General features: G+C 41.2%; 2 protein-coding genes across 5 annotated transcripts; one reads left to right on the plus strand and one right to left on the minus strand.

Moving 5' to 3' along the window:
* Positions 1–210: 210 nt before the first annotated feature.
* On the minus strand, positions 211–10,948 carry rmi1 (RMI1, RecQ mediated genome instability 1, homolog (S. cerevisiae)). Of its 2 annotated transcripts, none has more exons than XM_035165423.2 (9): positions 10,729–10,948; positions 8,859–9,467; positions 6,760–6,870; positions 5,368–5,517; positions 4,141–4,211; positions 3,822–3,945; positions 3,586–3,667; positions 2,739–2,922; positions 211–2,076 (listed from the first exon to the last, which is right to left on the minus strand). In XM_035165423.2, the coding sequence occupies exons 2-9, from the start codon at positions 9,018–9,020 to the stop codon at positions 990–992; spliced, it is 1,971 nt and encodes a 656-aa protein (XP_035021314.2). In that variant the 5' UTR covers positions 9,021–9,467; positions 10,729–10,948; the 3' UTR covers positions 211–989. The 2 variants fall into 2 exon arrangements, with proteins under 2 accessions (XP_035021314.2, XP_035021312.2); XM_035165421.2 differs by lacking the exon at positions 10,729–10,948 and adding an exon at positions 9,955–10,677.
* On the plus strand, positions 10,297–23,699 carry hnrnpk (heterogeneous nuclear ribonucleoprotein K). Of its 3 annotated transcripts, none has more exons than XM_035165424.2 (16): positions 10,297–10,401; positions 11,542–11,702; positions 12,055–12,152; positions 12,481–12,537; positions 13,460–13,503; positions 15,003–15,075; positions 15,262–15,375; positions 15,757–15,885; positions 16,191–16,525; positions 17,097–17,144; positions 18,533–18,572; positions 19,384–19,399; positions 19,728–19,760; positions 19,932–19,999; positions 21,525–21,694; positions 22,840–23,699. In XM_035165424.2, exons 2-16 carry the CDS (start codon positions 11,645–11,647, stop codon positions 22,868–22,870), a joined length of 1,314 nt encoding a protein of 437 aa, XP_035021315.2. In that variant the 5' UTR covers positions 10,297–10,401; positions 11,542–11,644; the 3' UTR covers positions 22,871–23,699. The 3 variants fall into 3 exon arrangements, with proteins under 3 accessions (XP_035021315.2, XP_047197035.1, XP_047197036.1); XM_047341079.1 differs by having other exon boundaries at positions 15,268–15,375; XM_047341080.1 differs by lacking the exon at positions 17,097–17,144.
* The last annotated feature ends 333 nt before the right edge of the window (positions 23,700–24,032 follow it).

The following is a 24,032-nucleotide window of genomic DNA, read 5'->3' on the forward strand; positions in this document are numbered from 1 at the left end:
AACAGAGCATTTCCCAAAGGTGCATTTGATAAAACTATTAAAAACCAAATGAAACACAGTGGATTGGTGCAGTGCTCTGGTTTGTCTGGTTATCCATCTAATTCAATACAATACTCACTTGACGAGGAGAAACGGAGATGTGAAATTAGCAGCGAGCTCCCGCTTCACACACACGTCTCATTAGTCAGTAAAGAGTAGGAAAGAAAATGGTAAAACCTCCAGAACAATTTTATTTCAATATACAGTAAATACAGGCATAAACGTCACATCTGTGGTAAATGTGCTCATCAAAGACAAAAACATAAATGAGGCTCAATAATGAGGAGAAATAATCGAAGATGATGGCCTCTCCTTTACCTTAATTTCCTCTCATTCTCCCCTGGGAGAGTTTATTAAAGACCCACGCTGCCCTTGGATATTTGATCAGTTTTCCAGCCAGAAGTAATGGATGTGCTGAACGAATGCAAAGGCTGGAAATTCATTACAACAATCAGAGAATGATTTTTTTTACCCTTCATTCCTCATCTCAAATGTCTCACTCTTATCTTCGCATAGTTTGAAATGTCACATACATTTTGGGAATTAATATTTGAACAACCCATCATTGACACGTATCCTATAGATAAAATGTTCCATCTTTAGTCTGATTACTTTGCCTGGCAATGACTCGCATGTTGAGCAGGAAATAGCTCTTTGAATAGATGAATGAAATCCTCTATTGACAGAATGTCACATTCACATATAGCAGATGGGAGGCATTGCGACACACCACTTGGTGATCACCAGACATCCAGTTCACACATTCTGCTCTCTAAATCTGAAGCAGAAGGGCAGATAGATCACCAATCCCAAAAAATACCTCAGTTTCATTTCTGAGGGGGAAATCTTTCAGGCAGTACCGATGTGCTGTGTTATATTTCTCATCTCTAATCAAGAGCAATTGACTTTCTATCTAATTTTCTTTAACTTCCCCTGAACCTCTCCTCCGTTTATTTCCTCCCGCCTCTCGCCCTCTGCTCCAGCTCCTGCCGTACCTTCTCACTGACCTGCTCTGCCTTAGTAACCACAGCTTTCCTTCCCTCTGGTTGGACCACTATGGTCATAACACAGCACATGTCCACCAGCCCCTCCTGACATCTCCTCATCCCTGCGTCGAGCTCACCCCTTCGGGCCGGGTCGCGCTTCAGAGACGCCTTCTCCGCAACGGAGAAACCCAGCAGGCCGGTTAAAACGTTATCGGACAGCTCCACGTCCAGGTAACCGGTCCCGTCAGATATCGAGGCGCAGACGCTCCAACCGCCGTTGCTGCTGCTCAATTTCCCCAAGAGGGTCACGATGAAAGCTTTGACGCGGATCTCTGTGGTGTGGGGGTGTGCTGTGGTGTTCAGGTCTTCTAGCAGGCACAAGTACGTGAAAGGTGGCGAGGTGAGAGTGAGAGCGGGGACTGTGCCGTCACTCTGTGGATCTTTTTGAGCTGATTTTCTTTCAGAGTTTCTCTCTCTTCCAAGTCCTTGTTGCTCAGGGAGCTGATTTGGCCCTCCAGTCCTCCCAGGTTGAACTTCATAGATTTCTTCCTCTTCAAGAAAGCAGTCCATGTCCTCACCCATAACATTATTCACATCATTCCCCACAAACTCTCCTTTATTGCAGCTTTCATAGTCTCTTTTCTGTGTGATGGATCTGAACTTGCCAGAACCAAACTGGGACCCCAAGCAGTTTGATGTGCGCTGCTCAATCCGTGCAGTTTGAGGTTTTGTGGTACTGTCCAAACTCGGAGGATTTCCTGTTGTTCTGCTGTTATTTTGCGGTGTGTTTCTGTGACTAATGTCAGACTGTGCACTAACAATTGTAGTTTCCTGAAAAACGACACTGTCCAACTCATCCAGGGGAAGATCGTCAAAGTCTTCATCTGGAAAGTCTTCTTCTGCGATGCTGTGAGCTCGGACCTCTGGTTGATTCTCATGGTCGGAGGGTAAGAGTTCAGGATCCTCTTGTTCGAGGAGCTGACCTTGGACTGGACCACCTCTGCTACTCTGGGTCAAACCACCTCTGTAGGAATGGATGGAGGCCTCACTTCTGGAAGACACCAGCCAATAATGCCCAACTGAGTTAACAAAGCTTTTAAACCATTGAACATTATTACTAGGCTCACTGTTCCAGGGTTAACGCAGGATAAAGGGATTAAAATGTGACTTTTAAACCCATGACAATCAAGAACATTTTCACAGAGCTGTTACCAATGTAGATATGTCAGATATCTTTCTAAACTGCTGAGTCTTATCTTTGATTGCAGCCTGAAGTTGGTAAATTTAAAATAACTCGTCACCAGGCAGCTGGTTCTGAATTTTATCCGATAATTAGTGAACTGCGTTTATTCTAATCAAAGTTTGCAGTAATAGAAAATTGTGATTATCAACTTGGACAGACAGAGAAATGTATTGAAGCCCAGGAGTAAGGGCTCCACTTTAAATGAGATAGATTGATGCTGCTCTGCTGCTTCTCCTCTTTCAGCAGTTCACCATCTCTATGAAAGTATTCGTGCAGTAATATTAGTATCATTAAAAATTAACAAACATTAAATAAAATTACCTTTTACACGGGCTCTAAATGAAAGTGCTTAATTCTTCCTAAAGTATCTGAACAGGAGCGGTGATATTTTTTCTGAAAACAAACATTATGCTAAAAGTCTAAATGTCAAGATATTTTTTCCCTGACGACATCATATTTTCACATCCCACCTGGATGAGGCTGCGGAGACAAAGCTCCCGACGAAGGAGCTTCTGGAGAACTGAGTGGAGGTCTCACTCTGTGTCCCGTAGCCACTATCAGGCCCGACCTCGATCCTCGGCACCTCCTCCTGGGCCTCAAGACTGGCCAACAACGCTGCGTCGTCCAGCTCCAGGTCTTCCATTTCGTCGTCAACTGAAAAGAAAACCAAAGGAGACTCAGCATCATGACGGTCTTCAACTATAAATATGGGTTGTTTCAGTTTTGTAAACAAGGCTGTGGTGGTGTTATCAGGGTGCCCTCGCCTTCTGCAACATCAAATTCAAGGACTCTCGAGGTAAAGGCATAGTTTCAGATGCTAATCAACTGTTTCTGTTACAACACATATATTTTGTTAATAATGGGAACTAGCAGGCTTTATAGAAGCCGACAGTAAAGAGTTGTGTGAACAATTCTGTTGTGTTACAGTGACAACAGACTACGAGCTCTATTACCTTCTCTGACAGTAGAGCAACACAATAAATTGTTTAAGAGACACTTGTTTTGGAGTTGAGTGCCAGACAGCAGGAGACACATGTAGGCAGTAGCATCTATTTATAATTGTTAAGTAAGACAAATATCAAAAGAGTTTTAAAGTTTCTGTTTCTGCATGAAATATAGAAATCCGGGCACTTTCAGTTTTTACAGACTTTCCAGACCGTGATTTATTTTCTCAAATTCACAAACTCTCAAGGAGTTCAAGGACCTGTGGGAGCCCTGTGTCACATATTCCAAACCCTCAGTGACCTGTGTGCCACATCATCTTCCATTGAATTCATTGAACTGATTTCCATTCTTCATGAGCTGTGATGAGTTTACCTTGTTGTGGTGCTAGTGGAGCCTCTTCTTGCTCCTGCTGCTGCTCCTCAGGAAGACCCAGTGTCCGACACAGCACCTGGCCCTGTCACAGTTGTACAGAAATATGCTACTCAAACTGTTGTACACTCATAATGTGATTAGTTCCAGTTAATATTCAGAAAGAAAAACAAGAAAAAAAACACACACACACACAAACACAGAGAGTTAACAATCGTTTTATGACACAATAGGTTTACCTGCTTATTCCGGTCCACTAAGTCCTCCACCTCACCACCCAGGACTTTGACGTTGGACGGCCCCAGCAGCAGCATCCCGAGTCTGCACACCATCCGTCCCTGCAACTGCAGCTTTGCACCAGGTCTGGGAAATACAGTATCTAGCCATAGTGAGAAAATCCTTGTGCTGCCTTTGAAATTACAGTTGCATGTTTATTAACTAAAATGTAGATTTCATCACATCTTCACCCAAACACTTTAGGAAGATGTTTTTATTTTATTTTTTTACCTTATTAGCAGCAAAGAGACACTACAAGTGTTTTGTAGATTTATTCTTTACCTGAGTGCGGCGCTGAGTGCAGGGATTGGCTGATACTCCATAGCCTCCAAGCTCTGGACTCCATCTGTCACCTGTAAATACACAAAGACACAGCACATGTGACCAGGAAAGAAACTGAAAATACTCAAATCATTTAATTTGCAATATGTTTCAAAGTTTGACATTATTTCTAAATTCTGAAAGTTTAGAAAGCAGTTATTTGCAATGTACCTGCAGCTACAGTAACAGTGTATATGCAAGTCATGGTGCAGGTTGTTTGGCTGCAGTATGACCTCGACTGGGTGTTTTATTTTGGCTGGCTTGGAGTTTTCAAAATGCAAAGCTGGTCAAAACGTACCTAAACACATCTACTTTATAACCAGTCTCTTTATTACCTTCGGCAGTGACTTCATCTGCCGTGCATCTCATGACTCGTAGGACTGTGACTCAAAATGGTCAGACAAAACAAAAAAAACAACAACAACGCAACGTTTCTAAGCAACACCAGCACTATTCTTGAGAAACCATACAGCAGACAAGTGTGTTACTTAAGATGAAAATTCGATCTGTTTCTCATATTCTAGCAATTTACTCTTTCATATATTCTCACTGCTTGGACCTGTCCACTGTGATTCAGTGAGGAAGAGAAGCAGATGTCTTCATTATTCTAACAAACCAAACATAAAGACAAGGCCTGGTTGTAGATGAGTATAATAAAAGTTTAATATTGTATTTATGATATCACTTCACTGTTGTCAAGACTAGTTAATTCATAATGTCACAAAGTTTTGGCAGAAACTGTGATCACAAACTTTTCTATAAAAAATAATAATACAGCTCCGACTTTGAGAAGAAGAGCTTTCCACCACAAAGGAAACCTGGTAATCACGATTACTCTGGCAACAAACTGTGAAATGCTGAAAATCGTTCTGCTGTTGTTAGTCGTGGGAGAAAAAAACATCTCTGCAAGTGCAAAGAGCCTCGAACAATGTTTTATTGACCAGTTCAAAATATGCACACAGACATGCTAATTATAGATAATTAGCCATAATACATTTTTTCTAATGAAATTGGGGTTTTAAGGCTGAGAAGTTCATGTTTTCCTTTCATCACAACGTTCAGATTCTCTTCGTGGAGAGGTTGAGAAATTATACCTAATCCCTGATTTCTTTAAGCTTAATGCAGGTGTTAAATTCAAGTTCAATATTTTTTTCTGAACATCTTCTCTCTTTCATAAGTGTGTCTGACCTGCAGTAGTAGCATCCGGGTCGGTCTGGCTTCCCAGGACCTCTGTGTGGCCTGTGTGACGGCAGACACCTCATCGTTGCCACAGTCCGTGCCCCGCAACTTCTGCAGCTGAATGTACGCAGGCTGACTGACATCCAGCAAAGAATCCACCTAAAAACAGAATGGGATCTGTGACAGCCATAATTTCCCTGGAACATTTACGTCCTAAATATCTAGTAATTATTTGAATGTATTACTCTTATTACAGAATAACCAGGGTTTCTGCAGGTTTCAACAATTTAAATGTAAGACTTTTTTAATTAAACTTGAGACCTGGATCAATACGACAGATATGAAGGACTATCATCCCCGAATTACTCACACTTTCCAAGAGAATTTGTATTAATTTATCATTGACATAATTAAGACCTAACTAAATGGACCAAAGACATAATACTTAAAATGTCAAACTATTTAAGAATTTTTAAGGCCTATCTCATTTTAGCCTTTCCCAATTTTTTTAGACCCCCACAGATACCCTCCCATTGTTGTACGTTCAGAACATTTAATTACAGTACTCTGTCTCAAGGTTTCCAGCTGAGTTTTTCTATTTCCCATCTAAAGGAGAACTGGAATCCAGAAGTGCTTTGTTATAACATGGCTTCTGACTGTCCTCTAATCATCGCTTTTCCATGGACCGCTCAGCAGCCTGGATTTTGCTACAACAGCCTGCTATGTGATTTTGTCTATAATTGGCTTATTGGAATATATAATCTGTATCACACAAAAGAACACACCAATCATGGAAAAGGGAAGAGAAAATATCTGGAGCAAAAAATTGCCTTGAACCAAATATTTTGAAGATACAACACACAACAGATATAACTGACACACAAACTGCAAGGAGAGCATTACAAACTGATGTCTCCATGTTGGTTCATTGTGCACTTTACGGTTACACAATTTTGCTCATATATTGTTCTCCACAACTGTTCATACGTGTTTGTTGGCTGTTACAGTATCTGGTCAAAATAATCTTTCAAAGCCAATTTTGACTAATTTATCATTTTCGAGTTAAGTCAGATTCATTTATATTGCACTTTAAAAAAAACAGTAGTTGAGCCAAAGTGCATTACAATCATGGCAAAAGAAGGCGACGCAAAGGATAAGATGCACAATGCAAGAAAAAGACTTTGTAGAAGAGAAAAACACAGTAAAAGACATTGATACAGATAAATAATGATTGGCATTACAAGGCATCAAAAAGATACTTTAAATCTATAATTATTGATAGACCTGATGTAGAAAGGGACTGTTCCGGATCTTGAGGGAAGCAGTTCTACTGGTCAACGGCCAGAGATAAAACCTGAGATGAAACAAATAACATGTGATATACGATCAACGAGCCCGTACCTGGACACAGTAGGTGCCACTGAGTTCGGTCTTCTGGGCCCCAGCGAGTCCTTCAGGGAGAGCAGGGTAGTCCAGGTCCCTCAGGTCTGTCATCAGCCACTGATCCAGCGCCTAAAATTACACATCAGGCGACATGCGAGGTCTTAGCAAGATGGAAATTCTGTCATTCACATCAAGTTTAATTTCGAATGTGAGACCTGTTTCATGACACGTAGAATTAGTTACTTCCACTTGAATGACAGCCAAAGTGAAGGAGAGGTATCGCAGGTCATTCCTTCCTGCTGCCGTCAGACTGAACAATCAGCGAAGCTCCCAGTAGAGCACATGCACCGAGAATATCTCAACCAGGTTTTGAACCAATATAACTGTGCAATAAAACAAAGTCTATTCATGCAATTTAATGTCATATATGTGCTTTAATATTTATATTTTGTTTAACTTGTACATATTTCTATCCTTTATAGTTCCTTGAGTGTGTATTCACTATTCAATTCTTGAATGACATGGATCAAACGGAAAATAAGTTTCCTCAATAGATCCACTCCAGCCACAGTTAGCTACACTGTGGGTCAGATGTAAATTTGCTATCAGAAAAGTTCACATTCTTTGATGAAATTAATCACCAAAGAGAATTGTAACAGGGATTTTGAGGTGTAGAAACTCAGCAGTGGGATAAGTCCCTGCAGATCGTGGTCTTTTATTTGTGATATGAACATTTACATCATCCAAAGTGTGAGGTCACTTGAATGAGCTGACACTATCATGTTCCTGGAACCATCAGGAGATAACACGGGCCTTGAGAGATGAGAGCATTATCCTCCTCTCCTCTAGTTTCTACTTGGAAAAAATGTGAAGACTTTGACCATGGAGGGACACAGCTGTTCATCAACAATATTTAGGTACACTGTGGCGTACAAATGATGCGTCAATGCAAGAAAACGCAACCCACATGACGCCACCACCAGCTGGTACAGCTGACACAAGGCAAGATGGATTCATGCTGTTTACACGAAGAAAAAAAATGTGCCCTGCTATCAGCGTGTTGCAACAGAAACCAGAATCTGTCGGACCAGGAGGTGATCTTTCACTCCTTTAATTGCCCAATTTAGCCCACTGTGGCATGATCTTCTTATTCTCGGCTGATAGTAGTAGAGATGTGTGTGGTCTTGGGCTTTTGTTGCTCATCGGCTCCAAGGTTCAATGAGTTGTTCTTTCTGTGAGCTGCAAATCTGTACTGTAGGGCTCGACAGTATTTAAAGACTGGGCCCCACAGTTTGAATCACGTCTTTCGAGGTTGCTTGGCGTTTTGGGAGCATTAATAAAACTACTATTTAAATCATGCTGAGTAATAATAAGCATGAGCATTGCCTTCCATACAAGAAAGAAAGACACACAAATCATCTATTGTGTCTGTCTAGGTTACTCCTTAGAGTGGTACACCCTAAAGGCAAGATCACCCCTAAAAGGAAAATAATAAATAACAGCCATGCAGCTGATGTTTGGAGCAGTTATTTTATTGTCAATTAATTTGTGGATTATTTTTCTCATTATTTGTTTAGTTATGAAATATCGAACATTTTAAAAGTTACTTATCACAAGTCCTGGAAGCCCATGCTGACATTTGCAAAGATATTGGTGTTTGAATGATTTAAAAGAAAAGCACCAAATTGGAAAATGTATAAAATTTCTGCTACTGCAGGTGAAAAGGCAAGAACCTTAGACAAGAGACTGGTTAAGCAGCGGAAACACTCATCAGCTGCCTGTGAACCAATATCAGTCACAGCATCGATTGATGAGGGGTCAAAGGTCATCAACCAGTGGTCAGTCAATGGCTCAGACCATTTTTTGAACTACGAAGGAGGTAATCATTATCCCTCCATATAGAGGCACTTGTGACCAACAGTTTAGACTTAAGTCACATCATAATAACCAAGTTATCTCCATGACAACTGAGCAAACGCAACCTCCTGAGGACGACCATGAGGAGGAAAGCTACAGAGACAGCTGGTGACTGAACTTTTGAGTTAACATGTATTGTGAGGAGTGTGATACTTTTACATTTACGACTGCACAGTCAAATAATCTGAAATCCTGCGTACCTGTTGGTTAATTTGCTGCTGCGACAGACGACCAGCGCCTCCTGCCTCTTCCTGTAGCCACTCCACGCAGGCCTCCAGCCACGCAAAGGGCACCTGGACATGCCGGGAGGCCTTCAGCCAGTCTTGGGTCGTACGTACCACGGTCTGGATCTCAGGGGCCATCTTCTTCCTTTGTGTTGATTCGATTTAGGGCACTTTCTGTTATTTCTAGGGAACTGTACTTGTCAGTAGTTATTTTGAAGATGTAGCCAAAAAGGTGATTACTGACTTTGGTTAATTTTGATAAATTGCATTTATGTCTTCACTTGGAATAACAATATAACTGATACCAGTTTTAGTCTGTGTTCCCATTTGTAACTTTAATGTAAACAAGGAAAACTGTGTAGTATATTGAAGTGGTCAAAAGATAATTTAATTCAATGCACAGCACCCTGTAATCTCTGGCGGATTTAGGTGGGGTTTCTATGTTAAGGGTTCATCTTCTCTCTGAATCTCTGAAACCACTTGACAGCTTGATAGAGTCCACAGGAGAATTACATTCTGTTATTTTGTTGTCGTCATATCAGCATGGCTAAGCCCTGTGTCACTGCAGAGGGTCACGTCTGGATACTGTGGAGGAGAGAAGGAGAGACTGAGTGATGACTGCAGGCAGGGATAGCGAAAACATCTTAACAAAATGTAGAAAAATATAGAAATATTAGGGAGGAATTCTTCCCAAATTAAAAAATGTTGACACTAAGGGAGAAATCACCTCTCTCTGGGGGAGAAAACACCTCTCACCCCTAATGTATTGAAGATAAATACAGTTTTTTTTAAATAAAAAAGAAAGGATGTGTGCGGTTCTAGCTGCCTGATGTTCCTGTCAAAGGAAAGACAAGAGTGGGACACATACATCTGTAAATACGTATTATAGCATCACCAACTTAGTGGCACAGTATCCATTTGTGTATTTTCTGTGTTGATCTTATCCACTGCTCTTGTTCTTACAGAGATATTGTGAATGGGATTATTTGATTACCTTGCAGAACATGTAAATGTGATACCAGTGACGTTTACTGGTTTGGATTGATAGCATGCAAGTTGTTGTGAAGGTTACCTGACGACCATGGAGGCATCAAGTGTTGTGGGAAGCAGCCCAGGCGCCAAAGTTGACTGACCTAACTTAGCTTTATGCTCATGCAACAGCACCTTAGCATTGTGTCCGTTTGCGACCACCTAAGCTTCAGTAACCTATTACAGCTCCTTGAAATGAAACTGTGAAACGTCTACAAGTTCTCAGAAACCCACATGAACAATGGTTTTGTAGACGACACCCTGTAAACAAGAATAACTTGAATATCCACAGTAATTTACACGAACTAACTATAACCGGAAAAGAGGAATGAAAACGCCTCCGCCCACGTGATTGACGTCTGTTCTAGCCAATCGTGACTCTCCGTGCTTGATTTGCTGTCTCCTCAACCAATCAGCGCGCTTAAGATCGACTAGTCCACTTCCCGGTTCGGTAGAGAAGGAAGGGAACGAGCGAGGTCTTGCGCCGCAGGTTTGTGTTCTTGTCGATGTTTCGCCCTTTTTGTCTGCGCCACAGAGTTTAATACAGCAGACGTGAACTGATACGGTATAAGAATCAAGTCTTTAGGAGTCACTTTGTTATTTAGTCTGTGTCCGCTGCGACGGTGGCTAATTAGCTGGCCTGGCTAGCCCCGCTGGTGCTCAACTGGAATTATAGCAACATGGCGAAATTAGCTAGCTGCTAGCTTAACTGGCTAAAGCTGGTTATCTTAGAAATCGATCGGTAAGATTTTTATCAACCCGCTTGCTTTAGATGAGTGATGCGCTACGGTGCCTTGTGATGTACGTAAAAACATACCTGCCTCACTAAACCCAGGATCTACAATTAATGGAATTGTTGTTACAAATCCATACGGTGACGCTCGGAGCTAACGCATTTCCCTCCAGGCTAGTTAGCTGGCCGGGTAGCTAGCACTAGCCACAGTGAAAGACTTCCGCCGAGTTAGCCACAAGTGGAGCTAGCTAACGTTCGTAACGGGCATAAGTACGACTGGTTATATCAGTTGCTAAACTGTACAGTGATTCAAATCAACAAGTTGAAACATTTACCCCCAGATAAAATGGCTGCAGCCGTTTAGTATTGGCTTGTTATCTAACGTCAATGTGTTTCGGTCAGGACTCGTCGCTTGACGAAAGGGTGGCTACAGTTGCTCTTGCAATAAACATAATATACCAATGGACCCCGTTAATGTCACTTTATCATATCTAATAATAATATCACGATAATTGTTTATTTGGGTAAACAGCTACACTGTTAAGTTACGTTTTCAATCACCCGCATACAAAACATAGAAATCGGTCATGTGTTCTTCCAAAACATAGAAATCGGTCAGAATCGATGCGTGTCGAACTTCGCCATCAAGCTACCGTATGAGATCTCAGTGTTTTAGCTGCCTCTCCCTCCTTGGCAGGTCCCAGCTGCTGTTTGGTCCTCCCTTGTTTAGTTCCGCCTATCAACACGCCCTTGTCCCCGCAATAAATATCGACGAGTGCAGTTGTTCCGCCAGTTTTTCTTCTCCATTTCAACTCGAGTTCTTGATTAACCGGATCTCCAGCACACACAGACTTTATTGTCTAATTTCTCCCTCTCCTCTTCTTACTATGTTGACAGACTACCAGAGCTCACAGGGGCCACTTTTCTGCATCTCTCTAACTGCTGCCGCCTGTTCCCCGGACCGAGGTGCCCACCCCATCTCTCCCACCACGAGAAGACCATGGACTCAGAAAATGAGCAGCTCGACGATTCTTCATTTGGCAACACAGAGACCAATGGTATAAATCATCTTCATGTTTTTGCGTCTGTATACAAACCTTTTACACGTGTGTCTTGTAATGAACAAATTTCTGTATTTGATCGTTTTCAGCACTGATTTTTGAAACTAGAGCAAGTTAACTATGACTTAGAGTTAAAATATTTGGAAAACATAAGGAAAGAACCAGTGTATATACTCACTGTCCTCCCTAGTTTTGCATGCTGTGATCTGTGTAGATTTCGCTTTCAACATAACAGTCTAAAAATATGTAAATCTGTGAGACTATGGTTCACTGCTCTCTGATTACATTTATCTTGTGGTAAGCTGTGTATGCAGGGTTGTCAGTGTGTGTCTTTATCTCCTTCTACCAGGTAAGCGCCCTGCTGAGGATGCAGATGATCAGAAATCATTCAAGCGCTCTAGGAACTCAGAGGAGATGGTTGAGCTGCGCATCCTCCTGCAGAGCAAAGTAAATCAGCTCCCTTTCATTTAATGATTCATGTTTAACTCCCTGTGCAATTATTTGTATTTTTGTCTCTGTCGTCTGCACATGGCTTAAGACTGTTTTTCTTTCTGCCCCTCATGTTTATTTATTTTTTGAAGGTTTTCTAATTGTTGCCCTGATCACATCTCTTTTTGAAACAAAAAAAATCTTCCTTTTATTAGGGTTTCATATAAATATATGTGTATATATAGTCATTGTGCTTTTCCTGACCTTAGTCATAATATGCTCCAACACCTTGTCTGTAAATCTTTTTTTTATGTTCAGTTTTTGTAAGTATGCTCTGTATTCTCAGAATGCGGGAGCTGTAATCGGAAAGGGTGGCAAAAACATCAAAGCCCTGCGTACAGACGTGAGTACATCTTTTTTAATAAAACCTTTTATTTTGTGTTTATTTATGTTTTTACCCTGCAATGGTGTTCAGCCTCTCAACCCTGCCCAGCCTTCATGATAGGACAAGAGTTTATTTTTTAACAAACATTTACCCTGAGACGAAAACTTACGTTGGCATCGTTTCTTCTGTGTAAACAGGGGATGTGGTTAGCCGATGCCTGTGATGATATTAGCCTTCTGACAAACCCTTTGAGTTGGTTTTATGATTTTCTTATCACATGAACATCATGTGATTGCCTCAGCTAAACTGGACCTAGGCACTTAAGTTCAATTTAATGTCCATTTGTTCCTCTATAATGATAATTTATTATAGCAGTCCTGTTGTGGCAACACTGATGCTCTCGTTAATTGAAATCTATGGGCACAGTGGAGTGTTTGACGTCAACTGCAGGGCCAGCTAATATTTCTTTTTTAGAAGTGTTTAGGAAAGGTACCCAGTTCTTAATTCATTTAGTACCATTGCCTCTTTTTGTAGCCCTCCACATTTTGTTCTACCCCTCTCTCTCACTGTCTCTGGTCTATTCCCCAACTTTGAAGTCTTTATGCTTTTAATATGCCATTGCCAATTTTCAAATGTCACATTTTGTCCTTTTCTCTCTTTGACAAACAAATCTCTGAGAGAAACAAATTAAAATTCACATTTGAACAGTGTAGAGCCTGTATATTAAAATGTATTCCTCTTCCCTCTCCCTTGTTTATTATTTTACTGTTGACTTTTTGCCCACTTCCTCCTCTGTTGCCCATGTTCTGGATGGCCCCTCCTGCGCCCGCCCACCTGACACCCTGGTTGGCCCATAATCGTGCCCTGTCCCTAAATGGGCGCCTTACTTGATTGACATCTGTGCTCGAATGGCCCTGGCCCCTGCCCATTCCACGCCCAGTACAATGCCAGTGTGTCAGTCCCAGACAGCAGTGGGCCTGAGCGGTATGTCCCTAAGCTCCTCCCTCTCACTGCCTGACTACAGGTCAAACAAACAAGAAGAAATGAATAATAGTCATCCTGCCTCTGTCAAGTCACTGTATTTTAACCTACCTGTCCTCACAGTGTATTAGCCTAAGTCAAAATGCCTAAATACGTTCATGTCCAAATCTGCCTGTTGAGCCTGTTAAAGTAATGTCAACATCCTTTTTATATGCAGTTTTTTTAAATTACGTCAATATTGAAAAGTAGGGTGGTTTTTTTCAGGATTTATTCCACAATCTGCCGCTGTCTTTGTAAACCTTTGAAATAATCTGTGCAATGTCTTTATTTTAATTTTATTTTCATTGATGATTATCTATCCTCTTTATCTTTCGCGTTTTCACCTCCCTCCCCCCTCAGAGTGGATAAACTGGTGTTTGTTCTCGTCCATTTCATAAGCTCACCTGCTTCTCAGTCCATCCTTTCCTTGTGTTGTCCTCATTGATAGACTCAGACTCTCGTTCCATTCTGAAATGCAAAAAGGCAAGCTAGGATTCAAGTGTCGTGTTTGTTTCCTTTCCTGTCTCTTTCTTCATCTGAACTCGTTTATCGACTGCTGGAGCTATTGAAAGTACAGATTACCTCCCTCTGTCCCACTCACTCATGTATTTTTTGGTTTTTATGTTTGTCGCTTTTCCAATCCCTTTTTTAAAAACATCAACTCCACCGGTGGCAAACTTCATTTTCCATGGTGTAATCTGCCACTCTTCCTCAGCTGTCTACCATTCTGCTTCCTTGAACAAACTGTGCTTAAGTTCTCTTGATCAGTAATTCATTATATTTTATTAGCTCACTAGGTGGATGCAGACAACAAAATACTTCAATTTCTTGGCTAAATTAAGCATCAAAGTAGTCCAAAATAAAAATTAACACAGGGCCTTTGGCGAATGATATGAACCAGAAAAGTTTATTTCGCTCTCATCTTTCCTGATAAGAATCTTGTGTTGAGCACATTGTTTAGCTCTTTTTTTTTGGGTAGTCGCTCTTTGTGGTGTGCATCCGCCAAACTGCTTTAGGACTGTAGAGTTCTCTTTGGCACCATTGGTGCTTATTGCTGCCAGATCTTCCTCAGACTTCACCTCCCCGTCTTGCCCCTTCAGTGGTCACCAAATGCAGTCACTTTTCTTTGGGTCCCTTTTTTTTATTTTGTCTTCTTTCTTCCTTTCTCTGGGCAAAATACTTTTCTTTCTTGTATTGTTTAAGTACCTGCCTTTTTCCAATAACAGTGTTGAATTACCTAGCATGTTAATATCAAAAATGGACATCAGCAGTTTATTTAAGTGTGTTAGTCTCGGGAGAGTTGGTTAAATGGGGTTTGACAGTTTTTCAATGGCAAAAGAGGGGGACATCATAAATTCTCTGATCTAAAATTTTGTTTCCTCCCCTCCCCTGGATGCCTTGTTGGCACCCTGAACCCCTCCCTCTGTGTGGCTGTGCTTGTCACTGATGGCTGAAATATGAAGCATCCTGAGCATCAGTGCCGACATCGAGACAGTTGGCGAAATCATGCTCAAAATTATCCCAACGCTGGAGGAGGTGCGCACCGAACTTATTGTCTTTCTGTTCATATCAATGTTTACAATTGTCACCAAATTGTCTGTAAATGTCACTTTCAGCACACAAAATAGATTTATTGTTTGCTGTATTTTTGTAAACAAGGCATTATTTCTGAGAGCTACATAGATTGAATCATATTATTAACGAGCCAAATGTCCCTGTCAGTACCAGCAGTACAATGGAATGGATTTTGACTGTGAGCTACGTCTGCTGATTCACCAAAGCCTTGCTGGCTCGATCATTGGGGTGAAGGGAGCCAAGATCAAGGAGCTGCGGGAGGTATGTGAATACAAGAGAATCTATTGTTTTCTTTTACAGTTAAATTAGTTGAAATGCAGTTTATGGATTGAAATGCAAGTAATGTACAACATGCATTCTCTGACAGCCTTGTGTGCTGCCAAATTAATGACAGTTGTCATGTCACTCCTTTTATATTTAGTGTGTTAATCAATTTTCTCCTGGATCAATCCTCTGTCATTGAAGCCTTGATATACACCAAAGATGTGGACATGCTATTAAAATGAAGTGTGAAATGTACTAAGTTAATAATAATCTTTTTATAAAAAATTTTCTAGGTAGAATCAGCTACTGTTTTATATAAATTTAAGCCTTGTCTCTTTCCTGGCCTGCTCACGTGAACCTGTTCCTGTGTGTTTCCAGAACACCAAAACCAGCATCAAGCTGTTCCAGGAGTGTTGTCCTCAGTCCACAGACCGGGTGGTGCTGGTTGGTGGTAAAACAGAGAGAGTGGTGGAGTGTATCAAGACGATGCTGGAGCTCATCGCTGATGTAAGAATCTTGCAAAGCGCAAATGAGGCTTTTTGTTATGTACTACTCTTTAGACATTGAAGACAGAAGGGAGAATGAATGTATTGAGTCCGTTAATTAAATCATTTTTAATCTAGCTTAGTGCAAGACACTGAAAATAGCAAAACGATAATGCATCCGAATATTTTATGCCTCTTCGGCGAGTTTGTTTTTCTCCACATATTGTTGCTAGTAGATTTACATTTATTCTCTGCACACTGTGTTCTTACAGTGTGCACCATGCATTACAAATTGTCAATATATTCCCCTCTGTCCTCCTTCCCTAGGCTCCCATAAAGGGCCGTGCACAGCCATATGACCCCAACTTTTACGACGAAACCTATGAATATGGTGGATTCACCATGATGTTTGAAGAGAGGGGCGGCGGTCGTAGGCTTATGGGAGGGTTTCCCATGCGTGGGGGCAGGTCTAGTGCAGGAGACCGTGGATTCGACCGAATGCCCTCTAGCAGAGGGGCACGCGGACCCCTGCCTCCTTCCCGCCGGGAATACGATGAGATGAGCCCCCGTCGAGGTCCTCCTCCACCACCTCACCCCAGTAGAGTCAGCAGGGGGAGCAGCCGTGCACGCAGCATGCCCATGGGACACCCACACAGAGGAGGGTAAGAGATGGAAATAAACGAAATGCAGCGTGTTGCCCTCTTTTTCTATCGCTCTCCTGCTTATTTATTTCTTTCATACCCAAACAAGTCATTTCATAAGGTGTAGCCACTCAATATAGTTTTTGTATTTATGTTAAAACCTTTTTCCTAAAAATTACACCCGTCATACTGTTAATGAGTAATATAGATACAATCTTGTACGGTAAGTTGCTTTACTGACCAAAACAGTGTCAAATGACTGCATGATCCTTATCAGTTTGAAGTTGAGAGTCCTGTTACTCCAAACTTTTAAGTGTTTGATATTTCAGACATTGGCACTGTTCAGAGTTTCTCTTTTGGAGATCACGTTCAGCTGCTCATTTTCGATTTGCAGGAATTCTGATCAAAGATTTGCTAGCCATTTTTTCATGTGTAATTCATAGGACTCAGCCCAGTGTTGTGCATGCAATCCAGGGTCACACCTCTATAAATTTTTGTATTCATCTTCATCATTCCACTTATTGTATGTGCTCATCACTGTATGTCTTGGTGTGTTTGTGTCTTTTTTTCCCCATCGCCATCTTGCCCACAGAGATGATCGTTACTATGAATCGTACCGTGGCTCAGATGACAGGTCAACGTAAGTTTCTGTCCCCAAACCTCTGCCTAAACTTCCTAACTAATCTTTTAACAGGGATACTTTGACATTCAAATATTCTGTAATTTTTTTTTAGTACCCGAACTTGTCACATTATAGTTGCTCTGATTTAGTGAAACAAAGATTTCGTCATTATTACCATTGATTGGGGCTTCCTGTAGAGAAGCATTTTACCCTTTGGTCTTTGTGAGGAGTAAATCATTTACTAGTGCTGACAGGTGTTCAGCATATCCTCCATACACAAATGTGACAAGAATGTAACCATGGTGGATAAACATTCATATGTATTTGTTGAGGTATCCCTACACATCCTCTGTTTCCTTTCCTTACGTCTTTATCGTTGCAGTTTTCGAATGTGCCTGATTATCCACTTCTTCTCATAGCTCATGAGAAAATGACTCTTTCTAAACCTTTGCCATCCTGTCATATCCTTAACCCTTGATACTAATTGCTGCCTTGCAAACAACCATTTCTCTCTAGCCTGTTTGCCTGTAATGCCCTAGCCTGCATATATCCCTTACCCTGCTCCCCAACCTACCTGTTAGCACTCCACTTAAAGGGAACTGCAGTAATGTATGACCTCTTCTGTTTGTAACCTACCTAAATCTCCGATACACTCCCAGTATTTTCCAGGTTGAGAGAATTCATTTGTGGTGGTGTGTATGAGGGTCATGTGCTGATAACTTAAATTTACTGCAAAACAGCATGCTTTCAGAAGAAGCAGTGAATTAGACAATTTATTACCCTGACAAATGTGTTTCTGTTCAGATTATACTACATTATGAATGTCTGCACCTCAAAATCTGAACGCTGTCATGTCCCAGCTGTCAGCTGTGTGCATAATGGAAATCAAACTGATATACATATGGCTGATATTGTCTGAAGAAACCCTCTAAGCCAATCAAAATATATTTTATTCTTGAATAGTATATGTAATGAACCATGGTTAACATTGAGTGATATGACATTAACATACATGCATGTATGTTCGATATATTAAGAGAACCAAGTAAAACGCAATCCATTTCTTGAGCTGATTCCTCTATTTGAGTTTTGAGGAGAAAAAAAGCAGCAGCTCTGATCATCACCACCACCTGTCACTCCTCTCACCATAACACTGTCAGAGCTGTTCCTGTTACTGTGTGGGAAGATGGCTGAGAGGAAATGTGTTTATACTGTAATCTTGCTCAGCATGTGTGTGCAGTTTGACCTAGACCAGAAATTTTCTTTGGAATATTGTCAAGCATTTTTTCTAAGAATTTTCTATTTCTCTCCACCCCCCCATCTCCCTCTCGTTTTCTCTTTTATCCTCTTTCTGTCTCCCCCCCTCCAACCATCTCCCTGCCTGTATGGCACTCTTTCATCACCAGTGACAGAAGAAGCAGACCGGATCGCTATAGCGATAGCATGGTTAGTGACCCTTTCCTAAATGCATCAAGCTCTGGTACTAGCATCTCATTGGTTGCCAGCGTCCGCAGTCTAGCATTGTGGTTGGTCATTGCACTAGACAATATGCTGTGATTGTCTATTGTGTTGTCATGATAATGGTGTTTTATTGACAGTACAAACATAGCTGGTCATTCATGTGCACATCATGTGCACACACTCATCTGAGACCTGGCCATGCAGCCATGTTAGTTTTGGCGTGGTGTGAGCTGTCCCACCAAATAACCATAATCACCACAGCCGAAGAAACCCCATAATAATCAGCTGTAATTGCTCTCTTACTGTGTACTTTTCACGGCCAGCCTGTGTTTCCTGTAAAGAGAGGGAGGATGTTGGGGGGGATTGGGGGTGGCCTTGGTTGGTTGCTAGGCAATAATAACGCTTTGTTGACAGATTGGAAGGTCGCTCTCTCTCGCTCCCTCTCTCCCTCTCTGAGAGCTGGCAGGATACTGCCTGCTGTTGCTCAGCAACAGCTTTTTGAATTGCCTGTTGCCCTGGCGACAGCAGCAGCTGAATAGCAGGTGAAAATGGGGGCTGATGGAGATGCAAGGAGAGACGGGAAGGGGGGATGGAGGGAGGGAAGGATGAGGAGGAGGAGTCTGGTTTATGGATGAGAACTGGGTGGCTTTTAGTTGAGTCTACTCCATGGAAGAGGCTGCTGCATCATCCATACGTTTATTCTTGCAACCCTCCGTCAATTCACTTGGGATCTGTAGAATGATGAAAAGAATGGTCCATACTGTGCATAACCTGTCTGTGTTTCTGTTTTTTACAGAGTGGAGGAGGATACGGTAAGTCCTCAGCCTCTTGGTATTTATGTCATTATATGGATGTGATTTTGATTTGTTGTGATGTTTTGTGACAAACTGGCTCATGGGACATTGAGGCTAACATGAAGGTGTTCTGCTACAACATTGTGCTTTTTAATGACACTAGTGGAATGACATTTACTTAAAATATCTCTGTTAAACACAAACGTTGAAGCTGATATGAAACATTTTTTGGTCTTTTCAACATGTGAAAGCCACATTGTGTATGTAGCATTGCTTCTTGTTTTTTACATGTGTTTATAGAAATAACTTGTCAGTGTTTCTTATTTCTTTCTTTCTTGTACATTAGACAACAGTTCTTCCTGGGATAGCTATCAGTCAGGTGAGTCTCTACACTTAGTTGACAAGTGTGACCAGAAGAATTTGTTCAGCCACGTGTCATAATGTGTAAAGCCAAGTATTGATTTTCGGTGCTCTACTTCTGGTCCTTGTGTTGCTGGCCCCCTCTTCTCCCCTGCTTATGTGTTGGTCTACATGTCTCCCCGCCCATCAGGTGGACGTGGCTCCTATAGTGACATGGGTGGTTCTGTCATCACCACACAAGTGACGATCCCTAAGGATGTGAGTAACTGACAGCAACATAACACACCAAAGAAAGACGTTCTTCCGTCACTACACCCTCATGACATAAATGGGATTCCGTCAGACTTCGTTAAGTCCAACATCGCCATATATGATGTCATGTGGACACCCTCACCAGCCTTATATGAATGACATTTAGTCATACGTGGTGCCTGTGGCTCAGGATGTAGAGTGGGTCATCCATTTAGCAAAACGGTTGGTGGTTTGATTCCTGCGTGTGCCCAAGACATTGAACCTGTAATTGATGGCTGTGCCTTCAGTGTGTGAACGGGTTGTTTGATTTCTACACCCAAACCACTGTTAACAACAACCTTTATAGGTTATTGATATCAACAATCACATGTCATCGAATCAGGCATCAGCAAATGGCACTGTTTAATTTTCAGTTAAACGGTTCTGCTTCTTATCTTTTCAAAGTACATGAATGCTGCATAAGTTGATGTTTAGGTGGCTGTTTCTGAGAGTTTCTTCTCAGACAAACATGACTTAATATCTAAAAAAGATGAAGCTGCTTTGAAAGAGTATTGCCACTTTGGCAGTGCTAAGAGGTCAGATCCTCCTAATCCTCACAAAACTGTGGAAATGGGCTGAAGCTTTTTATGAGTTACTCTGCTTTCCTATTGGTTAAACACCAGCAGGCTGTAGTGTTGTGCGGGTCAAGAGGTTTTATTACACATACCCACCCGACCTTTTATGATAGTCAATCTGCACCACCTGGCTCTTAAAAAATGTGTTAATCAACCACCTGAACCAACCAGACCTACAAAACACAAGCTCTCTCTTACCTCTCTCACACACACACATGCATGCACACATATTATGCATCATTTAGATCTTATCAGTGAACTTAAACATTATAGCACCCTTCATATGTCTATACTGTCTTTGTACCCTGGTCTAATGGATCATAAATTATAGTCTGGAGACAGAAAGATGTGTTGTAGCTCTTCATATGCTCAGTGATGTAGATGATTGACAGCCGGGGCATAAGTGGACCTGCAGCTTCTGCTGTATAAGAGACGGAGAAAAGACTGTGATCACAATGTTCAAGTTATTAATAACTTGCAACATAAAAATATAGAGTTAAAATGTGGTTAAAGCAATAACATTGATTGATAAAGTGCTATGATTGATTGACTTGACGATCTCTCCACAGCTGCTTTACACTGTATGACAAGCTTCTCCTTCAGGTCATTAAATCATTGCAGCCATATGAAGTCAGCAGGACACATTTTAATGAAGCTGCAGACTCCACTTGAGCTCATGAAGCTTCTTTGTTTGCAGTTGTTCAGCTGTGTTTTTAATCTTAAAATGCTTTTTACCACAGATTCTGTCAAATCGAGCGAGGTAGAACAGAATTGACTGAAAGGCATTCGATGGATGTGATCATATAAATGGCTATTTTTTTTAATAGATTTTTAAAAACGTCAACGCTGTGTGTTCACTTTTTTTGCTCGTCTGCAAAATCCAACAACAAGCTCCCTATTCTCTCGTCCACCAACAGCTGGCCGGCTCCATCATTGGTAAGGGAGGCCAGCGGATCAAACAGATCCGCCACGAGTCTGGAGCCTCCATCAAGATTGACGAACCTCTGGAAGGTTCAGAGGACCGCATCATCACCATCGTTGGCACCCAGGATCAGATCCAGAATGCCCAGTACCTTCTACAGAACAGGCAAGTCCTGACCTGGACTAACTGAATTACAATGGCATTGATATTGGATGTAGAAAATCTTGATTCAGCCACCTTGTTGTAGTTGAACCTTTTTATCTCATCAGGTTAGTCTTCTTAGCGTCAAACCTTCTTAGCATCATAAAAATAAGATTCTTGCCTTATTTTTCTATTTCACTCGACTCAACCACACATGCATAGATTGTAGATTTAATTAAGATTGTAAATGCATGACTGATCTTCTGAAATTGCATCCTGATACTAGTGCATAACCCACCTTTGGTTGGGTTATGCATTTCTGTTGCCTGCTGTCTCTTCTTAACTAACCCCCTTCCTTTCTTCCCCATGCAACCTGAAACTCGTTCAAACCTTCCTCTTACATGAAATGGCTCTGACGGAGGAGGCAAATTTAGTTAGTGCCCACTGCGTAAGATTAATAAAAAAAAAAGGGACGTGTGATTGACATGTTTCATTGACTGTCACATTTGTCCACTGAATATGATTGATAGAAAAGAAAAGAAAAACTGCAGTGTCTATTTTCCATCTAAGCCATTTCACTGTGAAGCAGGGAGTGGACTGACTCTTCCCCTGGCTGCTGCTGTGTGGAAGACTAGTGATTTTGTTGTTTTTAGTTAGATCAACTGACAACAAATCACAGTCTGCCAAATAGCACAGGCTTCTCCTCTTCTGTCTCCTTGGCAACCAGTAGGCACGTATAATGCACAATACTTCCTCGTTGATGCTATCTGGGCTTAGCCCGAATGCTAATGCATCTGTAGACCTGCCGCCGCTGTCTCATGAGTAGTGTAGTGTTGCCATGGTAACCAGCCCTGCTTCCCTCTTCCTTCCTTCCTCTCCTCCCCCCTCAGTCTGCTGCTCCCGCTTGGACACAAGGGCTAACCACCCCCCCCCCCCTTCTTCTCCTCCTCTCCACCTCCCTCACCTCCCCCGCTGATGTCACATGTTGCTTTTCTTCTTTCTATCTTTCGGTCTGTCTGTCTTCCTGCTCTGCCTCCTCATCCTTTTCCACTTTAGTCTTCCTCCTCCCACAGTTGCTTAGCTATATATTTACTCTGTCATTGACTTGTCAATTGCAGTTTTCTGCTGGGAATTTTCATTTATTTTTCCATTTTATATTTTTATTTCAGTGTGAAGCAGTACTCTGGTCATTTGCTGTAAACCCAGGAGACTCAGATTGAAGAAGACTCAGACACACCCCAACCTTTCTGCCCCCTTCAGACTAGTATTCTGGATCATTTGATTTTTATTTTTGTATTTTTCTTTCTTTCTTTTTTTGATGTCCAACATTCCTGTGCATAAAATAAAATGTAGATGTTCTGCATTTTTAAGAGTGTAGTCCAATAGCTTATCGGATTCTCTTGCTTTTGTTTCTAACACTCGCATCTGTCAAATTATTCTTCAGTCTCTCAGAAAATAAACATAACCTTTTTATTTTGGGATGGTTTTGTTTTTTATGACCTGTTTGTGTGTTCAGTTAAAAAATCTGTCCTCTGTGTGTGTTTTGTGTGTGTGTGTGCACGTGCTTCTTGGCATGTATGGGTTGGTGTGTTTTCTGTTTGTTTTTTTACATCGGTCCCTTTACACACAGTTGTACCATAATACCACTCTGTGCAACTTGCAGAATGTAAGCTACGTTTCTTTACATATTGAGGTTTCTTCTTTTCTTTTCTTTTTTTTAAGAGATGTGTAAATTTTACCCTTAAGATTATTTTTTTTTTGGGATGTTTAAGTTGGGACTCCTGTACACACCAGGTCCTGGACAGTGGATCATTTTTAAGGATATTCTTGGTAGTTGTGTAGTGAAATAAAAATGAATTATCCTCCACAAATGGAAACGTGTAGCTAGAGATTATTGATTTGACAAATGATATTGAACTTTAATACTTTGTCCCTGCAGTTTCCTGTGCTCTATACTTGTTTGCGCTCCATGCTGTAGACTTCACTCTCTCAAATTGTAAAATGAATAAAGATACCACTTTTTACTGAACCAGTCTTTATTTACGATTTTTCTCCCCTAAATCCTTGTAGGTGAATAATTTTTCTTTGCACTGATAGTATTATAGATAAAAGTGATAGATTGTTTTGGTGACAGTCCAGCTGCTGTTTTGTACATGTTAAATTCAAATCTAAACAATTTTTTTTTAATTAATTGGTAGATTTCTTGGCATGAAAATGTTTTTGCCCCAAATTTAATGCTAAATAGGTAAGAGACATTTATTTCTTTAATAATTTAAATTGGGATTCGTTTCCATCTATTTATTTTTCTCTCAAAATAACAAATGCGGAAACAATGTTGGCACACTATATGGTCAGTACTTGG

Source organism: Hippoglossus stenolepis, chromosome 9, assembly GCF_022539355.2.
Source record: "Hippoglossus stenolepis isolate QCI-W04-F060 chromosome 9, HSTE1.2, whole genome shotgun sequence".
NCBI lineage: Eukaryota > Metazoa > Chordata > Actinopteri > Pleuronectiformes > Pleuronectidae > Hippoglossus > Hippoglossus stenolepis.

Bases quoted from the DNA above. Each gene is read 5' to 3' on its own strand.
- rmi1 (XM_035165423.2), bottom strand. From the start codon at position 9,020: ATGGCCCCTGAGATCCAGACCGTGGTACGTACGACCCAAGACTGGCTG. The intron at 4,212-5,367 runs GTCAGACACACT...GTGTATTTACAG, and splicing joins CCCGGATGCTACTACTGCAG to GTGACAGATGGAGTCCAGAG. The intron at 2,923-3,585 runs GTAAACTCATCA...TTTTCTTTTCAG, and splicing joins TCCACTAGCACCACAACAAG to TTGACGACGAAATGGAAGAC.
- hnrnpk (XM_035165424.2), top strand. From the start codon at position 11,645: ATGGACTCAGAAAATGAGCAGCTCGACGATTCTTCATTTGGCAACACA. The intron at 15,076-15,261 runs GTGCGCACCGAA...TGTCCCTGTCAG, and splicing joins TTATCCCAACGCTGGAGGAG to TACCAGCAGTACAATGGAAT. The intron at 15,376-15,756 runs GTATGTGAATAC...GTGTGTTTCCAG, and splicing joins AGATCAAGGAGCTGCGGGAG to AACACCAAAACCAGCATCAA.